The sequence below is a fragment of the Brachyistius frenatus genome, unplaced genomic scaffold, assembly GCF_029030835.1.
Source record: "Brachyistius frenatus isolate BFR_SWC_R1_liver_20210118 unplaced genomic scaffold, ASM2903083v1 Contig_313, whole genome shotgun sequence".
In the NCBI taxonomy this organism is placed as follows: Eukaryota; Metazoa; Chordata; class Actinopteri; family Embiotocidae; genus Brachyistius; species Brachyistius frenatus.
The window spans coordinates 154,456-167,756 of record NW_027210912.1 but is presented as its reverse complement, the minus strand read 5'-3'; the positions used below and the strand labels follow the sequence as shown (position 1 = coordinate 167,756).

Genomic DNA, 13,301 nt, shown 5'->3' with positions numbered 1-13,301 from the left:
TCTTCCTTATTAACTCCAAACATGTTCTTATTTATTAACTCCAAACATGTTCTTATTTATTAACTCTAAAAAATGTTCTTCCTTATTAACTCCAAACATGTTCTTCCTTATTAACTCCAAACATGTTCTTCCTTATTAACTCCAAACATGTTCTTATTTATTAACTCCAAACATGTTCTTATTTATTAACTCTAAAAATGTTCTTCCTTATTAACTCCAAACATGTTCTTCCTTATTAACTCCAAACATGTTCTTATTTATTAACCCCAAACATGTTCTTCCTTGTTAACTCCAAACATGTTCTTCCTTATTAACTCCAAACATGTTCTTATTTATTAACCCCAAACATGTTCTTCCTTATTAACTCCAAACATGTTCTTACTTATTAACCCCAAACATGTTCTTCCTTATTAACTCCAAACATGTTCTTCCTTATTAACTCCAAACATGTTCTTATTTATTAACCCCAAACATGTTCTTCCTTATTAACTCCAAACATGTTCTTACTTATTAACCCCAAACATGTTCTTCCAAACTCCAAACATGTTCTTATTTATTAACCCCAAACATGTTCTTCCTTTAACTCCAAACATTTCTTAATTAACTCCAAACATGTTCTTATTTATTAACTCCAAACATGTTCTTATTTATTAACCCCAAACATGTTCTTCCTTATTAACTCCAAACATGTTCTTATTTATTAACCCCAAACATGTTCTTCCTTATTAACCCCAAACATGTTCTTACTTATTAACCCCAAACATGTTCTTATTTATTAACCCCAAACATGTTCTTCCTTATTAACTCCAAACATGTTCTTATTTATTAACCCCAAACATGTTCTTACTTATTAACCCCAAACATGTTCTTATTTATTAACCCCAAACATGTTCTTATTTATTAACTCCAAACATGTTCTTCCTTATTAACTCCAAACATGTTCTTCCTTATTAACCCCAAACATGTTCTTACTTATTAACCCCAAACATGTTCTTATTTATTAACCCCAAACATGTTCTTCCTTATTAACTCCAAACATGTTCTTATTTATTAACCCCAAACATGTTCTTACTTATTAACCCCAAACATGTTCTTATTTATTAACCCCAAACATGTTCTTATTTATTAACCCCAAACATGTTCTTCCTTATTAACTCCAAACATGTTCTTCCTTATTAACCCCAAACATGTTCTTCCGTATTAACTCCAATCATGTTCTTATTTATTAACCCCAAACATGTTCTTATTTATTAACCCCAAACATGTTCTTATTTATTAACCCCAAACATGTTCTTCCTTATTAACCCCAAACATGTTCTTATTTATTAACCCCAAACATGTTCTTATTTATTAACCCCAAACATGTTCTTATTTATTAACCCCAAACATGTTCTTACTTATTAACTCCAAACATGTTCTTCCGTATTAACTCCAAACATGTTCTTATTTATTAACTCCAAACATGTTCTTACTTATTAACCCCAAACATGTTCTTATTTATTAACCCCAAACATGTTCTTATTTATTAACCCCAAACATGTTCTTATTTATTAACCCCAAACATGTTCTTATTTATTAACCCCAAACATGTTCTTATTTATTAACCCCAAACATGTTCTTATTTATTAACCCCAAACATGTTCTTATTTATTAACCCCAAACATGTTCTTACTTATTAACCCCAAACATGTTCTTATTTATTAATTCCAACCACGTGTTTTACCTATAAGTTTCATTATCCTGTAAATCACATGGCTCTTCACATGCAGTAGGTTTCATTTTCATCCACTACAGGAAAATGTGTAACTTTCATGTCTAGACAGGACAAAGCGTGTCTATTTCACATTTTTCCGTGATATCGGGATGTTTTTTACGGTTTCTGCTTGGATGTTAAATAACAGTGAAAACTGATCATGCAGATTTCTCTGTTAGGTTTCTAACAGGAGTATAATATTGTATTGTATTTAGTAGAGAATTGAAGTTCTGTCCTCACTCTACAAAATGTTTTTAAATGGGTTGTGATTGTTATGCTTTCATGGAAAGGCAGAGTTGCAGAATACCACAATGTTAACCAGTGACATCGGTTAGAGAATTACGTTCGAAGTTTGTGAAGCATCCACAAATTTAATCAGTTCAATCTTAACTCATCAGAATTAATTAGAAACTAAATCAATTAGTCAATAAATGAAGTTGTTTCTAGATGACTAGATGTATCTTGCTCCTTTTTGATTAATGAGATCATATTGGCATTTGGCCTATTCACTTGTACTTTCTTAAAGCTCCACCCTTTTTAATAACTTTGACTCAAATGCCTTTGTAGCATAAAGATGGGACTCATTGTGACAAACCATGTTGGTCTCATTTAATGTCATATTTTTGATATTCATTGTTGCGTTGATGTTCAGTCCCATCAGTCTTAATTTCCAGCAGCAGCAGGTCTCTGTTTTCCTTTTAAAAGCCATCGTATGCGTCCTGCCCATCACCAGCCGGTAGTCAGACACAGTCGGGGGCTGCCTGGCTGGCTTTTAGGTGTGTAACTAGTCAGTAACTTTTTAAGTTGATAGTGTGACAACCTTTTCCATTGTTCCCAAGTGGTCAAAACATGAGATATTTAAGCTTTATTTTAAGACTAGTTGTCCAAACTTCTTCTTAAAAGGTTAGCGGGAAACTTCTGAGCACATCTGTCATAGCATCAGTTTCTTTAATCAGTTGCTGTTTTGTGAGCATAAATAAAGCAGTCAGCCTGAGTCTCATCCCCACTGAAAGTACACGATCAAAAGGTTCCCCCGTAGAGCCAACCAAACAAACACGGCGTGTGTTGTCTGCCTAATGATGACCCGTTTGTCATGCCGTTAGGATGGTGTAAAAACCGGCCCGTTGTTTCATTAAGCACATGTGACAGAGGTCATCCATGTGGTGGTTTCATCTACATCCCAGATGCCTGAATTCAGGGTGCACGGGGAGGTCAGGGCGGATCAACACAGTGCTCCCGACACTGGGTGATAAGCGTGAAATTCCTCCCTCGTTCTGCAAATTCATGGAGGAACGTGCAGGTGCTTCGTTCCTCGTTATACTGTATGTTGGGTTTTTGTAAAGATTGCAGGTTTTTGTGATTACAGATTTATTGAAGACTAGAAAAGTTATCTGAACAAAGCCCAGAAACTGAATACATTTTAAAGAATGAGGTGATTGGACCTCCAATTAATTATTCCCAGTAACAAGAATTTTGAATGTACATCGAAATAGTTCCACGCCCATTGGGTCCTAAATTATTTGTTCTTAAAGGATTTTTAAACTGTTAGTTACTGTAGTTTCTTGTGAACGCATGTTTGTTTTTTTTTACTTTTTTGGTGTTTTCAGTTTTTCAATTTAAATTCAAAGTCAGTATTTGCAGTAGTGATTATTATAAGATTATTGTGTAAATGGATGTTTTTCATAACTCCTGTACAGTATAAAGTCTATAGGACGTGTTGTATGGTGACCTCATGACTGTCCTCTGTGTTGACTGTCCTCTGTGTTGAATGGAGACCTCATGTCTTTCCTATTTGCTTCCAGATTGCTGCCCAGATCTGTCGCCAGGCTGGACTGGTGCAGAAGTCCAAGGATGTGATGGACTACAGTGCTGAAAACTTTGCCATTGTCTTCGCAGCCATGGGGGTAAGCAGACAAACTACACCCCCACCCCATCTGTGGCTTTAATTCCCCTCTTAACCCTGACGTGACACCCTGTCACCTCTCTCCTGCCCGGCTTTCTGTCTTTTATTCATCAGGTGATTTAACCTCTAAATCCTTCTTGTTACTTCTGCACCTCTGAGCATATCCTCCCTCTGGTCCCTAATTCAACAGGTCAGCCTGGCAGTATCAAGTTCTCTGCTCCTCAGCTGCTCCTCCCGGCTGCTGTAATGACCTCCACCGAACACACACACACACACACACACACACACACACACACACACACACACACACACACACACACACACACACACACACACACACACACACACACACACACACACACACACACTTGCTAAATGCTAATCCTCCCCTCTTGCACTTCTCCACCGGTTCCCGTCCTGGTGTAGTTATTTGGACGGAGAGTTAAAATGTGTTAATATGGATTTATAAAGTCAGCACATAGATATGCATTTTTCAAAAGGACAGCAGACACGCAGCAGCAGCAATGCATCTGTTTAATGGTAAAAAAGTTAAAACACAAAGCTAAATGTTTTGTGCAACACTGCCGAGGTCCTACTGAATGACTCCTGCTCCACGTTGGTGGTTTTAATCCTCTTTCTGACAAAAACTGACTATTCTGTCTACATATTCATGTATTGTTTCTCAGATGAACATTTTGGTCTTGTTTTATTTAAGACCATTAATCAATTAATCTGTTAATTAGCAAAAATGTATTCATTAATCAATCTTTTATGTAATTATTTAAAGAGAAGTACCAAACATCTCAGATTTGCTGCTTTACTTCTGCCCCTTTCAGACATGCAGCTCGTTACATTAATATGATAATAATAATTATAAATATCAGCAGTCTCAGTTCGACTGACCTGCTGTAGGAAGCTTTCTGCAACACTGTCAGCACAGCACAGATTAAGAAGAAGCTAAAAGTCCTCTGGAATGAATGAGATGATAAATCCTCCACAGGTCTTGGCAGGGACCGCGCTCCCTCTGTGCACCAGGCTCCGTCTCTAAATGGTCCTCTTATGTTTGAATTAGGCCACAACCAGTTTATGTAACAGACACCTAAGTCCTAATTAAGCCGCTACTACAACACAGAGCTCCGACACTGTCGGCAGCCCCTTGAACAAATCCAGATAATTCCTCTTTTAGCACAGGTCTTTTTTACATTTTGGAAAATTGGTGCTACGAGAAGTATGCTGAATTAGCATTTATTGTTTGCAGTGAACTCATGCATGTACTGCTGTCACTGGATTACTGGGATACTGGAGATAACTTTACCTCGTGATTCTCAGGGAAGTTCTGGAGATAAAATTAGTTTGAAGTGGATTTATGGACATTTAATAGAAACCGACGCCGTTCTTTACAGACTCTTGACTTTTCATTTTTGTTTCGTCTCTGATTTCTGACTGTTAAAAAGTGGATCTGATCAGTAAGCCGAACTACAATAGTCAACTTGCCGTTGTTTTGAATCTCTAGCAGTATCTTTGCCTCACACCTCTCTCCTCATATCCCCCTCTGACCTCTCTATGGAAACCTCTCAGTTTGAAATCTCATCTGTAAACTAATAATGTTCCAGTAATGTTCCATAAAACATGTCTTCTTGGGACAAATTGGTTTAAAAACTTGTATTATTATTATTTGTGTCCCAGGTCAACATGGAAACTGCTCGTTTCTTCAAGTCTGACTTTGAGGAAAATGGCTCGATGGACAACGTGTGTCTCTTCCTGAACTTGGCCAATGACCCCACGTAAGATTCTGTCAGAAATTATCTCAACAAGCCGAAGCAGTGATTATATCTCAGATTTTTATGAACCTCTGCTTTGGTATTGATTATTACACACCGGCTATTATGTTGACTGATGATTATTTTCTTTGATAACAATATGTAAACTAGTAAACAGGTGGAACTATTCGTGAGTTCAATTTAGACCTCAGGTTTATGTGAACAGTAGAATAACCTAATTTTCTCTCTGTGACCAATCAGCATCGAGCGCATCATCACCCCTCGCCTGGCGCTGACGACAGCGGAGTACCTGGCCTACCAGTGTGAGAAACACGTCCTGGTCATCCTCACCGACATGAGCTCCTACGCTGAGGCGCTGAGAGAGGTAAACTACCATCTCATCTGTCTCACACGTTGGTTTCAGTGTTTCCAAATGAACCATCTGAAATCTCTGTCGATGGTTCTGGCTGGAAAAGGTTTTATTTATATGCAGTGAAGAAATAATTTCAGTTCTCAGTGCAGTTTGGTGCTTGTTACCACGCTCTGAAACCACAGACTGGATATAAAACCACAGACTGTCTGTTTGATTGACAGGCCTGTGGTGCAGTCAGGTTACAGCTATCGGTGGGTGGGACGTAGTATCGTCAGGTTTCCAATCAGATCGGTCAGATCCACCGCTGGCTCCTCCCCCAGCTCGTCCAAATATGGTCACTTCCTGCTCCAAACTGCTCCGAACTAACAAGATGGTGACGGACAGAATCTGAACTGGAGGATTCATAACGTTCACAAACCAATGATGACATCACTGATGGTTGATGACATCACTGATGGATGATGGTTGTGTCAAACCGATAAAAGGAGAGGCAGCAGTTTTTTATTAAATGAGGTGCAGCAGTATTTGTAACAGGTGAATAATGGTTGTAAGTTGATTTACTTGAAGAAGCCTCTGATGAGTCGATGAAATCCGTCTGAGTGTCTTCTGAAGTCCAGCTTCAATGGAGCGATACAAGTCAAGGCAATCTGACCTTTTATAGAAAGGAGTTAACATTCTATTTCTGACCTAGAAATGGAGCAGAATCTGAAATATACAGTCTTTATTTTACACGTCAAAACTCATTGTGTTTAGAAATGTTTCTAAATCCTCGGACTTTCGGATTATTTCCAAGTTTACACAAAAGTACGTCAGACTCTTAGACTTCTGAACGCCACTATATTACCGATATTAGCTTTATTTTGAAATACTTTACGATTACCTCATGTTTTGGGGAAGGTGTAGTACACACTGTGTCCCCTCTGGAGACTCCAGCAGCAGAACATGTGGTGACACGTCAACACAACTCACCGATGTAAAATGTCAGCGTTAGCACCAAGACGATCCACTCACCAAAGTCTTGAGCTCCTCGCTGAAAGGTGGGATAATGTGTCCTTCATTCTTCTAGGAAATACCTTAAGTTCATTATTGTCTGCTTGGCTTTAAAAGAAAATGCCCAACCCCCGCCCACACCCCCGCCTTCCCACCCACCCACTGCCCTTCTTTCTCCTCATGGCGAGGAGTCGGGCCCTCTCAACTCTCTCCTTTGTGTTTCTGTAATAATCCTTTTATGTTGCACAGTTTGCTGTCTCAATATGTTGGCAGCACAATGCAGGTTTTAAATGGTGCACGTGTACATGCGTCTCCCCTTGTTGCATTTGCTGTCCATAACCTTGGCACCTACGTCTGCACCAATAGTCAGCTAAGACTCCGGCAACTTGAAGGGTAATTCAGCACGTACAAAGAGCCAGGACATTAACATTTAACTTCTGTTCCCATTCACGTGTGTGAAGGTTGAGTTTTGCATTGAATCTGCTGTTCACAAGTGTGCTGCCTGCCCATCAACCTTTGAATCCAAGCATGAATGGGATGCTTTTTTTTCCCCCCTCTTGCTCTGAATTCACTTGACTTTCGGAACAAGGATTTGCTTTTGGTCATTTTTTTAGCGGGTCTGAAAACAGAATGGTAACATTTACAACCAGCTGTTTGCCTCTTCTGAGGCATAATGAAGGCGTTAGCATCACTTGACTCTCCAAAAGTAAAGGCTTGTAGTAGAATCTGTTCTTTGTTTATGAGGTAGTGTACGGCAAAAAGGCACCGTGAGATTAAGGCTGTTTGAATGATCCTCCTTCACTCTACGGTCTACTGTAGTGCGTCAGCCGTTTTGTAGTGCTGTTCAAAATCTCAACTGTAAATTTAATTCACTGTATTTTTCGCTACAAAATCTCTGCATGGTACACCGAACCGTCACACAGAAGATGTACATCCGTCCACCATCATGCGCCGTGGCCTGTTTCAGAAAGGAGCCGTCACTAATGATGCTAAGATTAGCTGCTGGCTAACATGATTGTTACCTTTAAGAATAACTAGTGAGCATAAAACTCCTCAGACTCCTTGGAACTGATTTCAGAGACTAGAAATATAATGTCTGCCTGAAACATATTGAGGAAGTTTAGCTGCTCAGTCCAAACTGTAGCTCATCTCCAGAATGTCTGATGTGAGCTATAACAACAATAGCAGGGCTACATCTGCTTTAGAAACACAGGGTATTTTATTCTATTTAATTGCATTGCATGCGTAACATTAATTCACAATTATATTAAAGATGAGTTTAATAGGGGTTATTTGGGTAACTTCTACGCAACTAAAGACCTCTCTCAAACCAGCGGATGTTGACGTTTGTGAGTCCAAAATCAGGAGAATTGAACAACAATGATGTACATGGCAGGGTTACAAGGAGAGAACCTCTTCTCTCCAAAAAGAAAATGGCTGCCCATCTGCAGTTTGGGAAAGAGCACGTGGACAAAATAGAAGGCTGTTAGAAATAAATTTTGAGGACATATGAATCAAAAATATACCTTTTTGGTTTAAATGAGAAGTGTTATGTTTGGAGAAAGAAAAACACTGGATTCCAGATAAGAACTTTATCTGTTCTGTGAAACATGGTGGTGGTGGCACCATCGTTATCTGTTAACATGGTGGTGGTAGTATCATGGTTATCTAACATGGTGGTGGTAGTATCATGGTTATCTGTTAACATGGTGGTGGTAGTATCATGGTTATCTGTTAACATGGTGGTGGTAGTATCGTGGTTATATGTTAACATGGTGGTGGTAGTATCGTGGCTATCTGTTAACATGGTGGTGGTAGTATCGTGGTTATCTGTTAACATGGTGGTGGTAGTATCATGGTTATCTGTTAACATGGTGGTGGTAGTATCGTGGTTATATGTTAACATGGTGGTAGTATCTGGCTATCTGTTAACATGGTGGTGGTAGTATCGTGGTTATATGTTAACATGGTGGTGGTAGTATCATGGTTATATGTTAACATGGTGGTGGTAGTATCGTGGTTATATGTTAACATGGTGGTGGTAGTATCGTGGTTATCTGTTAACATGGTGGTGGTAGTATCGTGGTTATCTGTTAACATGGTGGTGGTAGTATCGTGGTTATATGTTAACATGGTGGTGGTAGTATCATGGTTATATGTTAACATGGTGGTGGTAGTATCATGGTTATATATTAACATGGTGGTAGTAGTATCATGGTTATATGTTAACATGGTGGTGGTAGTATCATGGTTATATGTTAACATGGTGGTGGTAGTATCATGGTCAGATACTGAAAGGTTCATATACATTCACTGATTTGTAATATCGATTCATTTTCCTCAATCTATTCATGACTGGAAATAAAATGTTGGTCTTATTTAGTTTAACTCATCATGTATTCTTTGGACAAAAATCAGATGCTTTTCTGTCATATTTATGCAAAAAAATCATTGTAAAGGGTTCACCAAACTTTGAAGCAGCACTGTGTACAGTTTTAAATGAAAACCTCCCCCTCACCTTTAGGTCTCCGCTGCCCGAGAGGAAGTGCCCGGCCGTCGAGGCTTCCCCGGCTACATGTACACCGATCTGGCCACAATCTACGAGCGCGCTGGCCGAGTGGAGGGCAGAAACGGCTCCATCACCCAGATCCCCATCCTCACCATGCCCAACGACGGTGAGCACAGTTGCACGACAGCCAACAGCTTTACGTTGGACTAACCGTCCATTCTCACCGCGCTCAGCCTCGTAGGCGACGCATGAATCCTGATCTATCTGTTGGATAGAAGTGTACTTGGACTGATGATACGTTTTCTATTTCCTCACTTTAAATATCTCGATAAGTCGATTCACCGTCGTAGGAATCTGAAATGGAATGAGGAGACATTTTTGATGCCCGCAGTTACCATAGCAACTTGTATGAAGAGCCTACTCCTGTTTGGTTGAACAGGAGTCCCCCATTACAGCATCACCGGGAGGTGATTGTGTCAGCTTTTACCTAAACACTGCTGGTGTTCCTAAGAGCTCTCAGAGGAAAGCTCTTTAAACCGGGAGCTCTCTGCTCGTTTCCTACATGTGACATCGTTTAATGCCTGAAAACCAGAGATTTCACATTTATTTTACTGAATGTAACCTCAACTGATGATTGGACTGCTGTATGTACATGTAACCAGTACAGTTATTTGTTGGACATGTTTGATTAAATACCTTCATGTGTCTCTCAGACATCACCCACCCCATCCCGGATCTGACCGGGTACATCACAGAGGGCCAGGTCTACGTGGACAGACAGCTGCACAACAGACAGGTATTCAGCCGTCTGCTTTCAAACAGCGTTTAACACTGAAGACTTCTCATTCATATTTCATTCACATGTTTTATCCCATGTTTTCAGCTTGCATTTCAAGTTTTCTTTGACATGGTCAGAAATACAGAATAGAATTCTTCTTTGTGTATTATTGAGGTTTTCGAGGTTGGTGGTTTACTGACCTACTTTATAATAAAGTGTTCCTAATATATTGTTCACCATATATTCATACATGAGGGGGTCATTAGGAGGAGAGTCAGGGTTGTCTTTCACTCCGCCATATTGCGTATGAAAAACCACGTTGTGTTCCCATTGGTCCGTTAGAGACATTAAACAAATCCGTTTACCACAAAGTTTGTTAGCGAAGTCGTCCTCTTGAAAAACAACAAAATAAAAAACAATCGTTCATCTCATCAGTCCACAGATGTATGACCATCAGTATGTGACTGTAAGTAGGCCTCTTCATTTAGGTTTGCACAGAAAAAAACTTGATTTCATGATGTTTTTTCAAGTCAAATTTCTTATTAAAATTATGTGTAATCTCACAACCTCCTGCTGTGTCTTTCAGATCTACCCGCCCATCAACGTGTTGCCTTCACTGTCCCGTCTGATGAAGTCTGCCATCGGTGAGGGGATGACCAGGAAGGACCACGCTGATGTGTCCAACCAGCTGGTAAGAAGTGTCATTCATTTTACAAAAATGATCAAATATTTATGTCATATTTCCCTCTGAATAATATGTGAACGAAGGTAAACGGAGATCATCAGTGATATGAATGGTGTCTTCCTGTTTGCAGTACGCCTGTTACGCCATTGGTAAGGACGTCCAGGCCATGAAGGCTGTCGTGGGAGAAGAAGCCCTCACCTCCGATGATCTGCTCTACCTGGAGTTCCTGCAGAAGTTTGAGAAGAACTTCATCGCTCAAGGTAAGAAGAAGCTAAAGGAACAATTCACTGATTGTTTTCATTTGTTGGTTATGGAGATACAGAAAGAGAAGAACAGTCACACTGTCAACTCAACAAATACCATCAAACTCCCAAAACCGCTGGAGGTGGTGGTCCTGAGGTGGTGGTCCTGAGGTGGTGTGGTCCTGAGGTGGTGGTCCTGAGGTGGTGGTGGTGTGGTCCTGAGGTGGTGGTCCTGAGGTGGTGTGGTCCTGAGGTGGTGGTGGTGTGGTCCTGAGGTGGTGGTCCTGAGGTGGTGGTCCTGAGGTGGTGGTGGTGTGGTCCTGAGGTGGTGGTCCTGAGGTGGTGGTGGTGTGGTCCTGAGGTGGTGGTCCTGAGGTGGTGGTGGTGTGGTCCTGAGGTGGTGTGGTCCTGAAGTGGTGGTGTTTTTGTTATTGTGACCACCTGTGCACTAATCATCCTGTCAGGTGGAGGTTTATGTTGTTATGTTTATGTGAAGAATCACAAACAGATTTTGAATCGTTTGGGAAGAGAATCAATCTTTGTAGATATACTGTGTTACATGCTTTTATCCCTCTGTGTGTGTGTGTGTGTGTGTGTGGTGTGTGTGTGTGTGTGTGTGTGTGTGTGTGTGTGTGTGTGTAGGTCCGTATGACAACAGGACGGTGTATGAGACTCTGGACATCGGCTGGCAGCTGCTACGAATCTTCCCCAAGGAGATGCTGAAGAGGATTCCTCAGAGCACGCTGGCTGAGTTTTACCCGAGAGAGTCTGCTGCCCGTCACTGAGGCGCTCCTGGTGATGCTCTTACCTGGTGCCCCCCCCCCCCCGACCAGAGAACAGGGCAATAGTCTCCCTCTGTAGATGTACTGTAGCGTATTTGTGTCCAGAAGTCGTTATGGAACGTGTCTGTGGTTGTAATATCTACCTTTGATTGCAAAAAGTGAATATATGGTTCAGATTTAAATCAGTCCTTATTTATTGGGGTGTCACTGCTTGATCTGTCTTTTTTTATTTTATTAAATGCTATGTAATATCCCCCAGCTGAAACAAGAGGAAGACAGATGTGTGTTTATGGGAGGATGTCAAAAATCATAAATACCATAAACAGCAGAAGCCCTGCAGTCAGAGTGATTCATTAAACTCAATAAGTTTCAGTTTTATTAAGATTGTCAGATGTTGACTTAACCTGATTGTCTTTTTCCAAACGAAGACACAAACCGACAGCCTCACACGTGTCAGCATATCAATATTATCTGAGGGGGATTTCCCTGTCAAGTGTTCGGTATTTTCTTCCACTTCTTCTGTTATGTTTAATAACCAGCAAACTGCTGTTTATCTCAGTGGCTTCGTGTTTCAGATCTGCCGTATGTTTCCCTCCTTCTTTGTCTCTTCAGCGGATGTTTACATTATGTGTGTTTTGTTGTTTGATTTGTGTTGCGTACAGACCAGAAAATCAGATTTATGAAACATTCCCATCTGTCTGCAGAAACTAATTATTTCTTGTGCAACAATGATGGTTTTGTGAGTTTGTGTCCATAAATAAATTAAATTATATGAGAAAGTTGTCTGTTCTGCTCTTGATTCTGACTGAATGGACTCATCCTGACAGGCTGGAACATTTGACATGTTTATTTGTTTCATTATTGATGTGTAAATTAAAAGTGTGATGGTTATATGTCCTGTTCTCTATTGCACAGATGTTATTGCTGACCCGGGCTTTAAGGGCTGCGTACCTTAAAATAGTTGAATGAAGAGTTTACTCATTTTTAATTTTTGTTTTTTTATTATTTGCAACACAAAAAGAGAACCCAATAACACAAGGACAACAAGAGCATTCAATACAGGCAAGTTGTGAGCTGAAACCGATCCGGTCTAATCCAACAGTGCTGCAATAAATCCGGCTTCCATGATGGTTCGATTATTTAAATCCACTCTGGTCATTATGGAGGCTGGAGGTGGAGGTGCTGTTAAACTGCTGCATTATTATGGACGGTCCTCTGATAATAAATGTGTCTTCATCTTCACTTAAAAGATTCCTTATTTATTTATTTATTTTAATGTTTAATTATAATGTCAACTTGTACTTGAATATTTGTGACAGTTAAGAAGCCGTCGTGGACTGTTGTATCCGTGGAGCTGTGGGAGGAAGTGCAGCTCGACAGGTGTGTCAGTCTGACAGCACTTCCTCCTTGTTGAACTTTGGACTTTGTATTTTCTCAGGATGTCTGCGGAGGAGCTGCACAGAATCCACATCATTACAGATCTATCAAACCAAGGTAAGTTTCTGCTTTTTAAATCAGGTGTTGTG

The 13,301-nt window shown here is 40.2% G+C and overlaps 1 protein-coding gene across 1 annotated transcript in view; it reads left to right on the top strand.

Moving 5' to 3' along the window:
* atp6v1ba (ATPase, H+ transporting, lysosomal, V1 subunit B, member a) overlaps positions 1–12,554 on the top strand; it is a 42,715-nt gene extending 30,161 nt beyond the window's left edge. The window contains exons 7-14 of the mRNA XM_069723012.1: positions 3,556–3,657; positions 5,343–5,440; positions 5,678–5,801; positions 9,304–9,454; positions 10,002–10,084; positions 10,653–10,757; positions 10,882–11,011; positions 11,636–12,554. Of these exons, the coding sequence (XP_069579113.1) occupies positions 3,556–3,657; positions 5,343–5,440; positions 5,678–5,801; positions 9,304–9,454; positions 10,002–10,084; positions 10,653–10,757; positions 10,882–11,011; positions 11,636–11,778 (936 nt within the window). The 3' untranslated portion in view covers positions 11,779–12,554. The remainder of the gene's footprint in view (positions 1–3,555; positions 3,658–5,342; positions 5,441–5,677; positions 5,802–9,303; positions 9,455–10,001; positions 10,085–10,652; positions 10,758–10,881; positions 11,012–11,635) is intronic.
* The last annotated feature ends 747 nt before the right edge of the window (positions 12,555–13,301 follow it).